The 18,746-nt window shown below is 44.6% G+C and overlaps 2 protein-coding genes across 3 annotated transcripts in view; one reads left to right on the forward strand and one right to left on the reverse strand.

Moving 5' to 3' along the window:
- TALDO1 (transaldolase 1) lies at nt 1–8,125 on the forward strand. Of its 2 annotated transcripts, none has more exons than XM_050897964.1 (8): nt 1–171; nt 3,510–3,633; nt 4,098–4,205; nt 4,892–5,023; nt 5,474–5,649; nt 5,819–6,016; nt 7,069–7,214; nt 7,888–8,125. In XM_050897964.1, exons 1-8 carry the CDS (start codon nt 75–77, stop codon nt 7,918–7,920), a joined length of 1,014 nt encoding a protein of 337 aa, XP_050753921.1. In that variant the 5' UTR covers nt 1–74; the 3' UTR covers nt 7,921–8,125. The 2 variants fall into 2 exon arrangements, with proteins under 2 accessions (XP_050753921.1, XP_050753922.1); XM_050897965.1 differs by lacking the exon at nt 1–171 and adding an exon at nt 968–1,249.
- GATD1 (glutamine amidotransferase class 1 domain containing 1) overlaps nt 4,160–18,746 on the reverse strand; it is a 27,397-nt gene continuing 12,810 nt past the window's right edge. The window contains exons 8-11 of the mRNA XM_050897966.1: nt 14,859–15,030; nt 13,829–13,946; nt 10,107–10,262; nt 4,160–4,231 (exon numbers count right to left, since the gene is read on the reverse strand). Coding sequence (XP_050753923.1) covers nt 15,012–15,030 — 19 coding nt within the window. The 3' untranslated portion in view covers nt 4,160–4,231; nt 10,107–10,262; nt 13,829–13,946; nt 14,859–15,011. The remainder of the gene's footprint in view (nt 4,232–10,106; nt 10,263–13,828; nt 13,947–14,858; nt 15,031–18,746) is intronic.

An 18,746-nucleotide genomic window follows, 5' to 3' on the forward strand; every position in this document is an offset into this window, starting at 1 on the left:
CGCAGGCCGGTTCCCCTCCGGGCACGCAGGGTTCCTTATAGGTGGCGCGAGCCCCCCTCCCCGCCCCGCGGATTATGTCGGTGTCCCCCGTGAAGCGGCAGAAGATGGAGTCGGTGCTGGACCAGCTCAAGCACCACACCACCGTGGTGGCCGACACCGGGGACTTCAACGGTGAGGGGCGGCTGGGGGGGGGGGAAGACCTGTCACCGCATCCCCCCCCCCCCTCCCTCCATGGAGAGTGGGAGCGCCCGGCCGAGGAGGCGAGCGCCCGAGGGGGAGCGAACCACCCTGGCTGCGGGGGGGGGGGGTCGCCGTGCGCCCGGTACGGTGCAACGCTTGGTGCCGGTCGCGGCGCGTTGCATAAGGCCGGCGTTGGGAAAGGCGCCGTTACCTAACGCGGGGCGGGGAGGCCGCGGCCGCTCTTGGGCGGGGGGGGGGGGCGCTCCGCCGCAGGCAACGGGAAGGGCCTGCCTTCGCCGGGCTGCCGGCTGCGGCTGCTGCGTGGTGCCGATGGCTTCCCCCCGGGATCCGGCTGCGGGGTCCCGGCCCCTGTGAGGTCTGTCCCGGCAGGAGGGGATCGAGCCACCCCGTGTCCTCTGGGTCGGGGTCTGAAAGACTGCCCGGGCGTTAACTGCCGCGGGGCTGCAGCCCAAGGGGCTCTGGCTCCACCGAGTCCCAAGCGAGGCCGAACGGGCAGCACCCTGCCAGCTGAGTTTGCCGGTTACTGCGTCTCCTTCTGCTATACGCTTGGTTTGAACCCAAGCCTTTGCAGCTGGCAGCTTGTAGGGTTGATCCAATCCGTGCAGTACATTTGCCAGACCCTCCAGTGATTTCTTTTTCCAGTTTGACGTACGGCGTGCGCAAACCCTGACGGTCAGCTCCACGTGCTGTTACTAATAAGTGCCAGACTCGACAAGATAAGCTCTGTGGGGCTAACGAAGTTGTTTTTTTCCAATAACCAGCGTAGATTTGGGTTTTGATTCCCCCCCAACAAATGGCGGAAGCAAAGCAGTTGTGAAGCAAAGAAAATAATGCAAGAGTGCTTTTGTTCTCCTTATCTCATGGGAATGAGCAGAAGGGAGGTGGCGTTCGATTATAAAGCCACTTGTTCCGAAGCTGTCACTGCCTGAGCACCTGCACAGGCATGCAACTTTCTCAGTACATCAGAACTGAAAAATCCCTCCCGTGAATGTCTCTGGGTTGCGTAGAGCAACGCTTGGATCCTGTTCTGCCGTCACTGAGGCCTGCGGTAATCCATCTGCTGCTTACCTAATCCTATAAGCGATGAATAAACAATCCTAAATGGCAACTGTCAAATGTCTTATATTAGTAAATTTAAGATTAAGAGTGCACAGAGGCAGCCAACAGCTCAGACACATGCCTCAGGACACTGTGTGTATTTACATACTGGCACTAACTCTAGGTAACGTACATCTGTTAAATGCTTTGGATTGCTTGATTTCAAGTGTCAGGCTGCACGAAACATTACAGAGAAACTTGTTACTTGCCTTTAAGAGTCCGTCTGACATGAGACAACCACAGTACCACAAAGGGTTCAGAGCATTGATGCAGCTTTATCAAGCATTGCATCAGGAGAGTTGGAAACCCTAAGTGACTAGATAACTTTAGCCTTGTCAGATCTGTGTACCTTCGAGTAGCAACAAACCTGGCTAAAGCCCAACGTGTGCTGAAATGGCATGAATTTAAAACATGAAACGCTGTCTACCCTGGTTTCAAAAAAGCATAATGAAAAACAAAACCCTTGCGATGGCCGAGGGGGTATTTGTGTAGAGGTGACAGTAAGGAGGCTGAGCGCTGCCCACTGGGAAGTCTTAACAAGCTCCTTGAAACAGTTTTGCAGTTGATCTCTGGCTGCCTGTTGTCACCAGTGGGTCCTCCTTACAGTCCAAACAAGGCTACAGTCAACATCTGACTCCCTCCCTGTTCAAGTTAAACACTGATGCTGATTAAGGTGGCGTTGTTGCTAACACCACTTGCCAGTTTTGTTTAGATAAACGTGTCCGTATGGTGTAGGAAAGGATGCTGGTTTGAATGGCTTCTGAAGCCAGTACCTGCCGTAAGTGGTGGTGGCCTCTTAGTAGCTGCGCTAGGTTTCCTTTTTAACTAAGCCGGACCAGTATACGCTTACTCTTTTGCCTGGCTTGCTTTGTGCTGACAATGAGGAAAGGTGGGACAACGGTCGTGGACCCCTCACTGAAAGCTTGTACTGCACAGCTAAAACACAGGCTGCTAACTGGTTTCTGGCAGATCTAGAGGAAGACTGCGTGAGGAAAACTAGGTGACAGCCTTAATGAGATTAATTTATGCATGTTGCCAGAGACCTCTAAGAGCCTTCAAATGCTGCAAGACTGGAAAGAAGTAATAAACTCTGTCAAAATATACTTCTCTAAAATTGTGCGTATGCTTCAGAACTGAGTTTCACTGGCGTACTGCTTTATTTTAAGCAGTATCCATGTGAACTGAAGTGTGTTTGTATGGAGTGGGCTTGCTCCAGGATCACGATCATTGCTTAGGAGGGAGCTATGGAAAAACAATACTTATTTTCTTCTATGACTGAAAAAATAAAGTTGCACTCTCTAACTTGGCTTTTCATCCCTGTGCAGAAACGCTGGGGAAAATGAGCTGGTTATAAATATTTTGTTATTTTTGACATTTAGCTGGGTTAACAAGGGAGCGTGTAAGCAGAAATTGCTGAAGGGCCTGCAGAGGCTCTCCCCCATTTGCTGAGTCAGGCTCTGCATGCCAGGCAGCTCAGCTGTGATTAGGGCCAGACAATGCATGGTCACAGCCTACTCTGGTAAACAACTGGTATCACCTGAAATAGGTGTAGTCCAGGACCTAAGGTAAGCCAAAGGTTCAAATACCTTCTGTAAGGAAGGAAGCCTAGTAGTACAAGGAAATCACAAGAACAGATACTAAGAAATGGTCTGCAATTATTTGAAGAAGTTTTAAAATGCAGTAAGAAAAGTTGCTAGAGCCTAACAGATGAGTTCTTCTCCTGCTCTGGTTCTAACAGTTGTAGACAAACAAAAACCTAAATGCCTAACTGCTAGAAGGGAAGAAAGATCCCCTTGTCTTTACTTTCCCCCTGTGATTCCTGGAACTCAGCTATGCTGGTGAATATGATATGGACAGATTGAAAATTCAACTAACTGAAAATTAGTTGATATGGACTAATTGAAAATTAGTACCACTTCTCTTCATCTGTCACTTCTACAAGTTTATTTCCTTTGGGCAATGTCTATAGTAGCAAGTAAACTTTGCTGTATCTTATTACTGTAGCTCTGTTAACCTTGCTCTGGTACTTCTGGCCCAAGCCAGCTTTCAGGCAGTGGTATTTAAACATCACTGTGCACTAGTCTGCTCTATCATCATGAACGCTACTATCCTGCAGCCATAAGTGTTTACATTCTCACATAGTTGAGCAAAATCCTTTTAATTGCTCAGGCTTGCTGATTGTTTCAAACAGGCTATTTTTATTTCCCTAGCAATTGATGAGTACAAGCCCCTGGATGCCACCACAAACCCATCTCTGATACTAGCTGCTGCTCAGATGCCAGCTTACCAGGAACTTGTGGATGATGCTGTTGCCTACGGCAAAAAACTTGGCGGGTAAGTAAAGAGTTTTTTTTATCTCAGTAGATCTATATTTAAGATGCCTTATTTATACAAATAGTGTTTAGTACTACTAGCAATGTACTGGGGTTTTCCCCTCATGTACTTGTGGGTGTATCTCCTGCCCCAAAAAGCCTCAACCCTTAAAGAAAAATTTCTTATGCAGGTTTCAGATGTGCTTTGAAGAAGTGTATCTCCATTTACCAGTTCACGTGTGGCCTAGGACTGCTCAGGAAAACACTCTTGAGTTGACAGCATTATAGGAAAGTGTCCAAAGGCTAATGCTCCTGGTGGTATGGAGAGGGCAGAACATAAACATGGAGCAGAGCAGAAGTGGCTATTTGAACTCTGGAATTTAATGTTAAAAGGGCTGTGAAATTTGATCTTCAAATCCATGGCAAGGTGTGAATGCACTTTTTTCCCCCCCGCATAGAAATGATTTTGCTCTTTGTGGTTTTCAGGTCAGAAGAGGAACAGATCAAAAATGCTTGTGACAAACTTTTTGTATTATTTGGAGCTGAAATATTGAAGAGGATACCTGGCCGTGTGTCCACAGAAGTAGATGCAAGGTTGGCTCTTTTTCCTCTGGGTTACCCTGGATATTTGTACATACAAAAAGAGACATGATGTGAGTCGGAGAACGATGTTCTTAACTAGACAGCTCACTGTTATAAGATTAACAAGGGTTTATATTGTTAATATTTGTTTAATTAGAGCATGGATTTCCTTTAGTTTGCTTGATTATAACTCTGTGAAAAAACTTTAGGAAAACAGGTAATGCTGAACTTGGATTTTTGTAATCTTCCTGTTGTTTCCTAAGCACGGGAAACCTCATGCTTCCAGTATACTTAGTTTTGCTCGTTCTCTTCTGTGTGATACTGTCTTCTCAATTTACCAAGAGATCTGTTTTGACAGTTTATTTCAAGACTTGCATAGGATTTGTCTGTTAACCTACTCCTTGCCAATTCAGTTCTAATGCTCAGCTTCTGCATTCATTATGAAAAACTTGAGGAAAACTTTAGTCTATAACTTTCTCAAGGAAAGCTATCTTGAGCTCTGGATCCTCTGAATCAAAGAGTAGCAGTGCTGTCATACACCTACTTGATGGGCTCACAATCCAGGAAGCATCTCTAAGAACAAAAACCTGCTATTGGCATAGAAATGCTGATAACACGGACAAAGTTTTTTAATGGGGTTTGGGGGGAGAGCATTTAAAAAATAAATAGTTTTAAGCAGTCCTGCTCTTATTTCAAAGGTTGTCCTTTGATAAGGAAGGAATGATTCAAAGGGCCAGGCGCCTCATTGACCTTTATAAGGAAGCAGGAATTGGTAAAGATCGTATTCTCATAAAGCTCTCCTCAACGTGGGAAGGAATCCAGGCTGGCAAGTAAGTATTTCTATACCTGGTATGGTGATTCATAGCATGCTTCTGCCTGTTCACACGCACCTGACAAACGCATTCTGCACTTAAAATAAAGAATTGTTTTGAAAGCACTGCACCAGGAATCTGTTACTAGGGCTACAGCTAGCAAGCAAGATGCTCTGCTACAGCCTTCTGTTGAAATAGGGAAAGTTTGTTCATACAAGGGCCAGGCCACAGAGTTTCCTGAAATATTGTGCTAAGTTGTCTGCATTTGGTTCAAGGAACAGCATTAAATAAAGCAGAATCTGGCAGGGCAAAACATTTGCTGTTAGCTTAAAACTTTAAAGCTTATAAACTGCACCACATTCCTAATTTAAGTCAAGAAATTCAGTAGTTTTAACCTACTAGCTTGTTACTAAGCTATAAATTCAGTAGGTGAGCAAACTGCTGTTTTAAGCCAGCCTATGTCTGCAGGGTTCTGGAAGCAGAGTATGGGATCCACTGCAACATGACCTTGCTGTTCTCCTTTGCTCAGGCAGTGGCCTGTGCTGAAGCTGGAGTTACTCTGATTTCCCCATTCGTAGGACGTATCCTGGATTGGTATGTTGCAAATGGAGATAAGAAAACCTATGAGCCTTCAGAGGATCCAGGTAAGCTTTCCTTTTAACATATTGTTAAAAATACAATAGCTACTCATTCAAACTGCAGTTTACTCACATAAATTCTCTTATGAAAAAAATGTTGGTTTTGAGCATATTCTAAATAATCATTTGTACTCCAAATGAATTATTCTGAAAGTTGCTGATTTCTCCTTTTTAGGAGTGAAGAGTGTCACTAAGATCTATAACTACTACAAAAAGTTTGGCTACAAAACTATTGTGATGGGTGCTTCGTTTCGAAACACAGGAGAAATAAAAGCGCTTACAGGCTGTGACTATCTCACTATTTCGCCCAAGCTTTTGGCAGAGCTCAGCAAAGAGTATGTCAAGTTAACTCCCACACTCAGTGTAAAAGAGGGTAAGTCCATTTCTGTGTAACGTGGGCTTGCTCAGTCTCCCTTTCTTCTTGAATGTTAAGAGTATGTGGTTCCAACTCAGCTCTCCGGTGCTTGCTTCCACTCTGCTTTAAGGGTAAGTCTTGACCCCTCTTCTAAAGGAAATACTGTAGCCACATTACAACAGTACTGGTACAGTTGCTGACACACATAGTCGCTTCTTTAGGGTCTTGGGTCCCACGGAGTACACTAACTGGAATTACAATGGGCTTTGAGTGTGCATAAATCCTGTGCACCCTCCCCTGAGAGGACAGGGAGAGGAGAAGGAGGAACTTTATACTTCATATGCTCAGGATGAAATGTTACTGAATATTAGCAAAGATGCCAAACCTGGTTTAATCTTATGTTAATATTGCATCAGTAATGCAGTTAGCTCTAGACATGCCAAAAGGCGTGTGTTCCCTCCAGAAACTCTAGAAATGAATCGTATGCAAGACTAAGTGATTTGATCTAGTGATACTGTGCCACGATGGCTCTGAATGTATATTCCATTGCACTACTCTTCTGTAGCCTTATTAAAATGCTACTTCACAACTCAGATGAGACTTGTGCACAGCTGTAGTCATGGGTTGCTGCTTACAGGGTGCTAGCTGGCTTGTAGGCATGTTATCAATTCAGCTTTTGTTAAGTACTGCCAAATAATCAAAGACCTAATTGTTCAGCGTATTTGCTTAGAATGTCTCACTGCAGTAGGACTGTTGCATAATTCTTTATAAAAGGCCTGAAAGTTCCGTACCATTCAGAAGCAGATAGAAGATAACGGCATACACATAAACATTGTGTTTTAAGAAAAACTGATTATCTAGGCTACTCCCCCCCACCCCAAACCAGATCAGGAACATTTTCAATCCTGCATCCCAAAGTGTGCTCCTGTAGCAAGTCATATTGAAAGTAGTGGTTGAAATTTTTCAACAGCTAGAGATGGTCAGAATCTTGAGACTGTTTTACGAAGCCTGTGGTTTTTGATAATAATCTGATAATATGGTTTGTCTCTCTTTCTATTCCCCTTGCACAGCTCAGGCATGTGAGCTTGAGAAGATCCACCTGGATGAGAAGGCATTCCGCTGGCACCATAATGAAGACCAAATGGCTGTGGAGAAATTATCTGATGGGATCAGAAAATTTGCTGCAGATGCAATTAAACTGGAGAGGATGTTAAAGGTAGATGTTACATCATGCTGCCTCTTGTCACCTCGTGTTCCTCCAAGTACTGCAGCTAACCTGCAGTTCCTTGTGCTATGGCTAAGGATTAGGAACCTGTAAGCAAGTCCAATCGGGTTTTTATACAGGCACTACACGTTACATAGGACAGGCAGCTAGCAAACTGGCCACCTAAATTAAGGGAACTTGGTAAACTTCACTGCATCTCAAGAAAGAATTCATGCCAGATGTACACAGCCACACCTGCTGTTGGAGGCCCAAGGCAGTGTTTAGACTGGCAGCTAATCAAGATAACACTACTGTCAAAGTGAAAAGTCCCTTAAGTCTAATTCTAAACTCGTTAGCTGTCAGCAGTGGTACAAGACATATAAATAATCTTCAGATAGTCAGCTGGAAATAAATCATGTTTGTACATAAACTAGGAGGCACCAAGAACAGATATGCTGAGTACAGCCAGGCCACAGGAAAGTCTTCTGTCAGTTTATGGAGAGTCTTTCAAATGGGATTAATTGAACTGTGTGTTTTGGGGGAAAAAATACACACCAAGTATACCTGATCTAGGCCCTTGTTCTTGTTGACTGACAACTACTTAATAGTGACTTAAGCCTGCACTGCTGAAGCATAGTTCCCAAACTCTTATTCAGCTGCTGTTTGTTTACTTCTCTCTTTCTAGGAGCGAATGTTCAGTGCTGAAAATGGAAAGTAGAAAAATCAGAATGTTCCTGAGTGGTCAAGGCTGAATGAGTGGATCACCTGAGGTTAAATGGATGTACAAATGTCTTACCTGTAAAAGTGTCATGCTATGTATGGATAGATTTCTGTATCATGCTTTTTTTTATCAATTTGCAAAGGGACAAATAGAATTTCGAATTTTTGTGGCACTTTTGTCAATACATGCAAATTAACACAGACTTTCCTTGTAATGTGTTCATTTCACTGCTGCAGAAGACACCTGACAGTATTTTAACTTTTTGTATTAAATTCCTAATTAAGTCTACAGTTCTAACACATTAAGAAAGCAGTTTTGTCTTTCATGCTGTTTTACTGTGACTAAAGAGAAGACATAGGTTTCAAAAGTCCTCCTTGGTACAAAACCCACAAGTATTCTTGAGACCTGTGTATATATATGTATGTATACACACTAAACCAACTAGGCTCCAGACCCTTCCTTTCCTCTTTCTGCAGCCAAGGTGGCAGCAGTAGTGACTTACTGGTTGGCAAACCTGGTGAATGCCATCATAATTAGTATTTCAAGGCTTTTTAACAGGGGGGAAAAAAGCTGTATCATAAGCAATTTTTAGGAATTTTGTCAAATATCAGTTTTTTGTTTACCACTTGCCTAAGAGCCCAAAGCAAGGTAATAGCAAGAATATGGAATTGATGGAAGCTGAAAATCCACTGCGATTACAACACAGGCATAAGCTACAAGTACCCTGATGTTATTGAAGGCTGTACTTCCAAAATTAAGTAACTAAGTCTCTCAAGCAGTTAATAAATAACTTGACAATTGGTTAATCTGAGCTGACAGAGTGAACATGTGGATACAACTCAAGATCATCTGTTAGAGCTTTGTATATTGTCTTTGGAGGAGTTACTGCTTTTCTTTATGCAAGAGTCATGGAATTGCTGCCAACCCTACCCCACAAATGAGGCAGTTTCGTGTTTGGGTTTTTTGTGGTGGTTTTTTTTAAGTTCCATGGCCCCCTCCTTTCCTCACTGTCCTTAAGCTGCTGCTTTTCTGAAAGAGGAAGAGCCATGTGGCAGCCTTCCTCAGGAATGACCTAATCCTAATGCAGCACTTACCAATTACAGGGCTTTCTATTAAGTTGGGATGCATGTGATTACATTTCATGCTGTATTTCATGAAGACTAATTGAATATATCTCTTATTAGTTTATATAGGTCCAGCTCCATCAAGAGCAGACAAGAACAAGCGATAGGACAAGAGGAAATGGCCTCAAGTTGCGCCAGGGGAGGTTTAGATTGGATATTAGGAAAAATTTCTTTACTGAAAGGGTTATTAAGCACTGGAGCAGGCTGCTGAGGGAAGTGGTGGAGTCACTATCCCTGGAGGTATTTTAAAGACATGTAGATGTGGCACTTAGGGACATGGTTTAGTGGTGGACTTGGCAGTGTTAGGTTAGCAGTTGGACTCGATCTTAAAGGTCCTTTCCAACCTAAATGATTCTATGATTCTAAGAAGTTCCTGTTTATATGTAGACACAACTAACTGCTTCCTGATAAAGTTGCCTGAATTTCACCTCTTAAGAAAAAAAAAAAAAAAGGAAAAAGGCAGCACTAAGGCTAGAATACTTATACACACATGCCATATCCAGCTTGAATAATACAAGAAAAACAAGCCAAGAGAACAATTGGTCAGTAGCAGTGTGACACAGCAGCACTATTGTCAGGACATTGCCATAACAACCTGGCAACTGTTGTTTCAGGCAAAGTGACAGCCAGCTGTATGCTCACGAACCAGATGCAGGTCTGATAACAGAACTGTATCAGACATCAATGTGGTGTTGCATCCTCCCAGCCTTGCCCTGGACCTACCCCACACAGGGTTGGGAATAGTGCCAGTCTACCAGAGGGAAATGAAGCTGCCTCAGGGGACTGATCTAGACCCCTCTGCTCTACAGCTGTAGGTAACAGCGAGAAGCAGGCCACAGTAGAAAGCAAGCTGTCTGGAGGGAGCTGATCTTTTTCTTTCCCTTCCTTTCAAAGGTCAAGCTAGCATTAAAAGCTTTACCCTGCCCCCACCTCCCTACACTGTGCCACACAGCCATCTGACCTACCACTGCAAGTCAAAGCGTGCACTGTGATTTAGATCACTACAGTCATTACAAACTGTTAACGGAGTATTTGTATCCTGCTGAAAAGAAAACTGACCTTCAAGTACAGCAGAGGCGCCAAGTAGAAGTCCGTAGGCTCTCTGCTTTGGCTCTAGCTTTCTCAGCGTCTGTTTTCTGCTCCAGAATATGAGATGAGGAGAGGTCTAGCTTCTTAGCAGATCACAGTTTCCAAAACAGGCAAGTTTGGCTCCAACTGTTAACAGTTACAAAAGCATGAAGTCATGACTTCCTCAGGCAAGAAAATGAGGCTTTCAGCCAGTCCAGAATTACACCTCCCTGGGACAGCTTTAATAAAGCTGCACAGCACCACTGTGGGACTGACAGCTGCAGAGATGACAGACCAGTGAGACCCATGGCAAGCCAGAGCAACCAGAGATGATTTCTGAAAGGTATCACAACTCATGAGCAGGCACTTCAACATGTTTCCTAAAAACTGCTATTGCAATAATCAAAACAGATGACAGGGTAGGATGGGGATCCTCAGCCAGACAAAAATATTTCCCTACAGCAACAAGCCTACTTAATCTAGCTAATGTTCACTAAACTGTGAACATTAAACACAATGTCAGTGATGAAGAGCTCAAGTATTTCCCGTATTCTGAAGAGGAAGATCTGGGGCTGCAGAAGTGGCAAATACAGAACTGCTGTATAGAGAGGCCTGTGCAGTTGTTGCTGGTCTCCCTGAAAAGCAAATCTTTCTTCCTCACGTTCACTGACAGGTGAGAAGCCTCTCTACAGGCTATAACTTCACCTGGATAGCTGGATGATTCTCAGCCTCCCACATCTTGTCTTACAGCAAGGCAAGCATGACCTAATGCCTGACTTCTTAGCAAAGGAATTAGGAGGTATTTTAGGCCACTACTGCATTCTTACAGGTGGAAGGGTTCAGGCACAATTATACTGCACAGTGCTACATGAAGCCGAGCTACCCGAGTTAGCACTGACCCCGGCTGGTCAGTCCTCAGACCAGCTTCATTCTCAATGCAACACAGAAGGATCGCCTGTTTGGACTTTGCATTTACCAGCCCGTTGGTATCTGCGGAATCTTTTTGTTGATTCATTTATCTGAGTCATTCTCCTGAGATTTGTACCTATTTGGCATTAAAAAAAGGAATTCCAAGGCAATGCAGTGCTGTCAGCCCTGGGGCACCAACGTGTATTTTCTGCAGAAGAACACGAAGATCTACATGCCAGTTTCTTGAAACAGCTCAGCTGTGCATCTGCATCTGATGTACAGTCACTTCCCTGCATCCGTCCCAGGCTTTAGCTGCTACTGACAAAGGGTCAAATCCAGAAATAGCTGAATTTGACAGTAGTTCTTTGATATACAAGCTGCTTCTCTCACAGCCAAAACCAATTCATTTCATCTGGACCAAGACTGGCTCCTAGGAACACAACCTGATGTTTACAGCCCAAATGGATGGTGGTTATCTAGGGATTAATCCTGCTCCAAAAATCCTTTCCAATCCAGTCCCTTCCTCTTACTTTGCTTGCAGAGTACGTATTCTCCTGTTTCACAGAACTTCTGTATTAGATCTTCTCAGGAAGACCTGCTGAGCCACAACCGGTGAATACAGGCAGGGCTCCACTGAAATCAGTGAAGTGGCATCAGTTTAAACTCCCCAAAAAAGTCTTCACCATTTTGTGTGTAACTCTTCAGAAACAGAAGTGTTAGTTGTCACTGAAAAGTCAGTGGGGAAGCCACATGTTTATGAAGATGCAGTCCTTTCAAACAGAACTAGGAAGTAGACAACAATCTAAGGAATCCAAGGTTTACCCTCTGACTTACATTCTGTAGGTGGACTGCTCCCGTCCTTTCAGGCTGCCTGAAAAATGTTTTTTTCCCCATTACCAGCAAATTTGCTTTTTGCACACACAGCATCACAGCACAGGTCAGCGAGTGACTGATACCAGCTCCTAAAGATGCCAGCCCCTTTCATAGATGAGCGTGACCCACGTGTCCGGGTGCAGTGTCACACTGCGACATTTGGAGTCACCTCTGGCAAGCTACTTTTCTTCTTAAAAAAATAATAAAAAAAAAAAAATCCAAACTCATTCACCTGAGAGCTGCTTTCATCTTCTCCCCAGTCCTACCATGCGCCCTACAGAGTTTTTAAGTGGGGTTTTTTTTTCCTGACACTGCTGCCTCCCTAGCACTCTCCTCTAGCACCATGAAGATGCATGGACATGACGGCTAACGGAACCACCTCCACCATCTGTGAATCTTTGGCCTGCCTTTTGATAATGACCATAGACAGCTCTCTGATGCTTCTGCTGATCCGCAATGCGGAGCGCAGCTGTCTGGATCCTTTCTCATTTACAATTTAACAACATCACACGCCTGGCGAACTGCCAGCCTCCGCTCCGCACTGAGGTTGTGTGAATTGCGCCAATCGGAGCCCAAAGACCGCCGTGCAAAGGCCGACTCCAAGCCCTTAAATAGCCCAGAGAGAAGGAAGCAGCTATTTTGGTCCACGGATTGAAGCCATCAATATAAGCTCACCCGCCAGACCCCTCCATCCTGCACTTCACTCAACAATCAAGTATTCCCATCAGAAAGCAGTCCCCTTGATCTCTGTGGCTACCAAATAGCTCAGAAAATGCCTGGAAGGTGCCTGGTCTCTCCTCTGTGGATAATCCCGCTGCCCTTGGGGAGCACATTCCCTGTGCACCTCTCATACCTGGGATCCTCTTTTAGCCTGGAGTCCTCCTCCCATGAGAACACAACCCAGGTGGGTCCCTTCTCAATTTAACCTACTTTGCATCTTTCCCTCTTAGTGTAAGAGAAGTCCAACAGAAAGTGCTTAGAATTCTCCAAGCATATGGCATTACAGACCCATTGCTTAATCAAAGCCCCTATGTAGGTTTGCTAGTACACACCAATAGACTTTGAAATGCACATGCCACCATGTGTATACATCATATTTTATACTGTGTCTCACATCCTGGATTTTGGTTTATAATTACTAGGACAAAAACCCTGTCAGTGACAGGGATGAACTGTCATGGGATGATAATGCAGGAAAGCCTTAGAAGAGGGTACACACCTCCTTACTGTCACAGGGGTAACTAGTAGCTCAAAGTGACAATTCTAGGCGAGGTCTGACAAATTGCTGCCCTTTCGCTTCCCCCAAAGCCTCTTTGTTCTGGACCTTTCTCAATCAGAAAGAAACGAACAATTTTTCTAAAAATATCTCCCAGTCAGCCCTAAAATACTGACAGATCAAAGTTGGTCACCTGGGGAATGAGGATCACAGTAAAAGCTTTCTGCTCTGGAATTGTGTGTCCCAAGCCCTGCCCAGCTGATAACACCACACGTCTCTGTGAGCAACCAGCCTTGCACCATGGCAGGGTGGGAATTCAGGCACACAGAATTTGGGCTTGCTGCTGTGAAGCTGGGTGGCCATAGGCTTTGAGCCTCCGCAAGAAATACCCCTTCTTCCTCCTGGATGAGGCAAGTGCCCTGCACTCTCACAACACCAGCAGAGCCACGGGATCTGTCACCTCACATAGCTGGGACACAGCTGGCCAGGGTCAGTAACACCATGGGGTTCAAACGTAACTCTGAAGCATTCCAAAAGTTGCTCAAGAGACAACAAAATACTGCAGTGAAAGGGGAAGAGGAGGCAGGAAAAGGTGCCTCAATAACAGTCAAACCTTACTCTGCTTACCTACAGACACATGGTCCCCTCAAGAGCTGAGGGGGCAGGAGATGAACAAGTTATGCTTAAAATGTGCACTGTTAACAGGATCCCTTACCTGCTCTGGCAGCAGCTGCAGTTTCCCATTTCAGCAGTGGGGCTTTTTCTCTTCAGCACAGGCTAGATGTTGTGAGGTGACTGATGTACGTGGCTAAGTCACAAAGGCCACATCCATTCTGAAATGGAGCAAAAACCCAACAACCACATAAACCTTCAGCCTATACAACTGTTTATCCCATCACACAGAGCACCTTTACTCCATAACTCTTCCTCAGCTTCATCTCTCTTCAGAAGATGAAGAGATCTCTCCCAGGATCCTGTCTGAACCCAGCTTACAAACTCCTTCTAGCAGCTTCCCAGATCTCCATATCTCCTCCGATTAAGAAATCAGGAGCAGATGGCTGTTGTCTCCCAGAAAGGTTTTTAGCTATCACAGCCACAAGGACAAGCTTAAACTCAGCAAGTAGGGGCAAATAAAATGTGTGTGTGTGTGTAATCCCAAAGAACCAATACATACACTTTAAAACTTGATTTAAAAATGCCCTTGCCCTTTATTAAATGCACCCAGAGCCAGTAATACTTCCCAGCCACAAAGGCTAAACCTTTCCAACCTCTTGGGACAAAAAGTCTCCCTTTACCTGAGCCCAACTACCAGGCCTTCCCCACAAGGCAGGCTTCCCCAGCCCCACACCAGGAGAGGAGCCAGCACAGAGGACTGCCATCAACCCCCTTCCTCACAGGGCAAACTTCTGCAATACACTTCCTCCAGGTGTCTGTAGTCTAAGCACCAGAGCCTAGCTTAAGGCCGCAGAGTGCTACAAACTGCACGTACACCTAAGGTTGTAGTTTGCCCTCTGAGGTGGTCGGGGAGAGAGAACCCACACTTCAAACAAAGCAGTAATTTCTCTGGGTTGGGCTCAGCGGGGCCAGGCTTGACTTGAGCGGGGACTGGCTGAGCAACCATGCCGATAAGACACAGGCGAGCGATGGTGGGAGGCCACCCTCAGGCAAACCCACATCTGAGTTTATGGACACCTCCTGCAACCGCAGGGAGAGGGCAAATACGCCCCACGAGTCTGCGGGCATACCAGGCTGGAAAAGGACGTTCTTTCTATCATCCATTCTCAAATTCCAAGAGGAAACAGTGCTGTATCTCCCCGTATGTGTGGGTCTTGCCTACGCAGCAGGATCCTGTAAGTTTCTGTGCAAGTAGTGTCTGCCATCAGAGATCTTGGCACATATCAGAGTCCCAGAGTATTCCTGCAAGAGAAAAACATTCATTAAAATATTAGAGCCTCCAACAACAGCAGACTGTATTCAAAGCTCAGCAAGTGATCTAAATGGACGTTTTGAACTCTTATTTTCATTGTAATTCTCAGGGAAATAAGTGGCAAAAATATTAAGAAAACAAACCCCCAGGAGAAAGCAAACTTTGTTTAACAGACTGTGCAGACAGTTTAGCTTGGGAGCACAGAATACAGCTGGCAAGTAAATTATTTCTGGTTTGCTCACAGAATTGAAAAACACAACCACAAAACATGCAAATCACGAAACAAATAACTTTGGGACTTAAAAGAAGCAAGATAAATGGAAGTAAAAAGCTGAAACACCTTTTATTTCGGGTCAAATGCAACATTTTGTCTCCTGTTTTTTTCTGCAGCCTTTAAAAATATATATTAGGTGTCTTTCAAAGAGAAAATGTGAAATAACCGATTTCAGTGTTTTCACTTCTTGGCTAAAAAACTTTTGTCATATTTAGTACAAAGTTGTGGAAAATGTGTTCAACACAAGTGCAATTTGTAGCAAATTAATTAAAAAAAGTAGAAGACAGCTAATCCCAAGCTCAGCTCTGGTCTCCCTATGGCACATTTTACTATTCATTCCTTAGGGTACATAGGTAAGAGCTAAGAGCCTCATTTTAACGGCTCCTGACACAAAAGTGTATTAAAAAAATACAGTCCTTGCACTGAAGAGACGGCCAACTGCAGGCACCCAACATTTCAGCAGTATGTTAGGGCTGTCCCTTGCCAGGGAATGGCCAGGCTTGCTGTCTCCTGCTCTCATCCTGATGCCAAATGGGGCTCTGCAACAAGGCTGAGCCCCACGAACCACTGCTCCAGCCCACGGCATGGCTTGAGGCACTGGGGATTAAAATCAAAGCACACAGCTCACCGTTTCAGATCTACCATGCAGTCTGAATAGACCTATAAATATTTAGTATGAGATAATATAGGAAATAGCATATGATAACTGTTACAATACGATTAGAATATAATTAGTAGTTTAAGTCTATATAAGTAACTATTAATTCACTGGCAGCTCAGATCAACTTAGCTTTACTGTAGCTTATGTGGAAGTAAAAGGATCAGGACGTTTTGGAGGGACAAGTCAGGTAAAGCAGCCAGTCCAAGGGCAAAAGGCGTGAAGAAACTGCTGAGCTCCGAGGAGCCATGGAATATAATTTTTACCTTATGATTCTGCCCAATTATTTTATATCGATTTAACTACTTTTATACTGGAAAATAATAGAACAGAGATTTGGCAGAACAACCATTCCTCTCTCTCCTTGAACTAATGTACGTGTAGAGGATTGCGATGAGGATACCCAAACCCATCTTGAAACTGAGGCATACTGGATAGGTTTTGTCCTCCTAGATAATTTCTCCTTAGATCAACACTAACAATTGTCTGAAAGAACACTAGTATTCTCCTTTTTACTTTTGTTTCTCTTTTAATTCTCTGTTTGTATGTTTTGCATAAATTTAATTTCACATAGCTCATGAATTTGCTGTATCTGTACTGCATTATTGTTTGTTTTCCGTATTGCATACCTTCATTGGCAGGTAAAATCCTTTTCATCTGTTATCATAAAAGCTAACTCTCTTTGAGGCAGGGTGCTCAGACTCTCGTGATTTCCCAATTGATGTCTAGAGGCCAAGCCTGTGCTTCAGCTCTGTCTTCCTTCTGGTTCAGGAAGGCTGTGCTCTGATGTACGATGCAATCGGCTCAGATGGGACGTACCCCGTGGAACCAACAGCTGAGGATTTCCCAAGGCAAACAGTGACCCTGACAGCCGAGCCTTGGAGGCAGGAGATCCATCCATACAATGCTTCAGGAGCAAAACGGAGCAAGGCTCTGAGCTCTGTTCCTCTACAGTTCACTTTAACAGGTAAATGTATCCCCAAGGACATTCAGTTGTTATGTCACACAATTTGCGTAGAAGCAAAAAAATCACAAAAGTCTGCTTTTATATAAGAAAATAGTGCCATGGCTTGGGGGCGTCGGGGGGGAAAATCAGCCTCTGCTACGTCAACTACAGGATCCTGGGCAAGTTACTTATTAAAACAGCTGAAATAGAAATCTCCTTGTTATTATCATTAATAACTATGAACAACAGCTCAGGCTTCGATATAGCCTAAATGACATGCATCTCTCTGCTCCTTCTTAAGAACAGCCAAACCAGTCAGACTGTAGATCCATTTAGCATAGCGTCCTACCGCCAACCATGACCAGCAGCTGTTGAGGAGGATCTCCACAGAGCAAAGGAAACAGCTCCAAGAAAACACCCTTTGTGCTTTGCTTTCCACTGGAAAAGCCAGTGGAGGACTGCTTTTTTGGGATCAGAAGACCTGCACTTCTCAGCCCAGCCCCAGACAGCGGGGAAAGGATCAGCCTCCTACCATATGAAGAGTTTTCCTTTACAGTGGTATCTACCAACACAAGAGAAAGGTGACCAAACCAGCTCCAGCAGCATGCTTCAACTAAGCCTGGAAAGGGACTAAGCATGCATCGCTCACCACCTGCACAGTGTCAGGCCCTAAGCTGCAATAATACCGTGAAACAGCCATCATAAAATGCAGGATCAGAACCAAATGTCTTCAAAAGACAACAGGAGTCTCCCCAAATATCCATGGACCTAAGAGCCCGTAACTGCTGTTACATGTGCATTAGCCATGCTGTCAACCCTTCATCTGATTGGCAACTGCTGCTTAGTCTCCTTCTGTCTCTTTTGCTCCTTCAAACATATCATCAGTAGCAATGATCAGGTTTAAATTTGATGGTGTTTCCCACCCTGGGGACTTGATGGCTCATCGAGGCAGGGCTGAGGTGACAGCAGTCACGGCTGCTGCCTGGAAAGGAGGCATAGTCAGGCTCCATCTTTTCTAGCTGCTCTCTACAGGGCTGCTAGGCTTCATGGCTTTAGCCTGGAAGTCTTGGAAACTTTTATATAAAATTTTATGATCCAGCATTTGTATTTTAAAGAAAATTTCTCTTCTGCTGGGAAAATAAGTAAAACCCCTCCACCATCTAGAAAGCAAAGAAAGGGCAAGCAATTCATGACTCTAACCCAATGGCAGGGCTGGTTTGCTTTTGTGGTCCATGCAGGAGTCCAGCTCTGATGTGAGCACACCATGACCCTCAGCATCCAACACTCTTTTCCTGCCTTTCTGCAGGATAAGGGACTTGCAGGTCCTGAGTCCCTCGGGGCTGCACACATGGGGCCTCACAGAGGACATCTGCACAGCATCTGTGAACATCTCCTCAGAAAACAGCAACTGCAGGAGGCCCTGCCAGGCTTCTGTGTGTTTAATGGCCACTATGCTGTCAGGATGAGGATTGTTAGAGGCCACTGTGGGCTCTGCTGCTCAATTTTGATTTCAGTATGATTGAAGGAAGCTTACAATCTGACCTTTGGGTTTTTTACTTTGTTTTTGCTTTACCGCTGGGATCTAGGTTACAGTCTGAGCACAGATGTATTTGGATCACACAAAGTGAGTATTTGCAAAGGGGTCTCCCATTTGCCCTGTGAAATCCACACAATCACAGCACTCTCCAGGCACAGTTTTGTCTAAGCAAATGTAGCATTTCTAGAAAGCAGAGGGGACTCTTATCTTACTACAGTCCACATTGCTTAGACACAGTCCAATACTCAGACTCACATTACATTGCACTAGTGGCTAGGGATGTTGAGCCTA

The sequence above is a fragment of the Gymnogyps californianus genome, chromosome 5, assembly GCF_018139145.2.
Source record: "Gymnogyps californianus isolate 813 chromosome 5, ASM1813914v2, whole genome shotgun sequence".
NCBI lineage: Eukaryota > Metazoa > Chordata > Aves > Accipitriformes > Cathartidae > Gymnogyps > Gymnogyps californianus.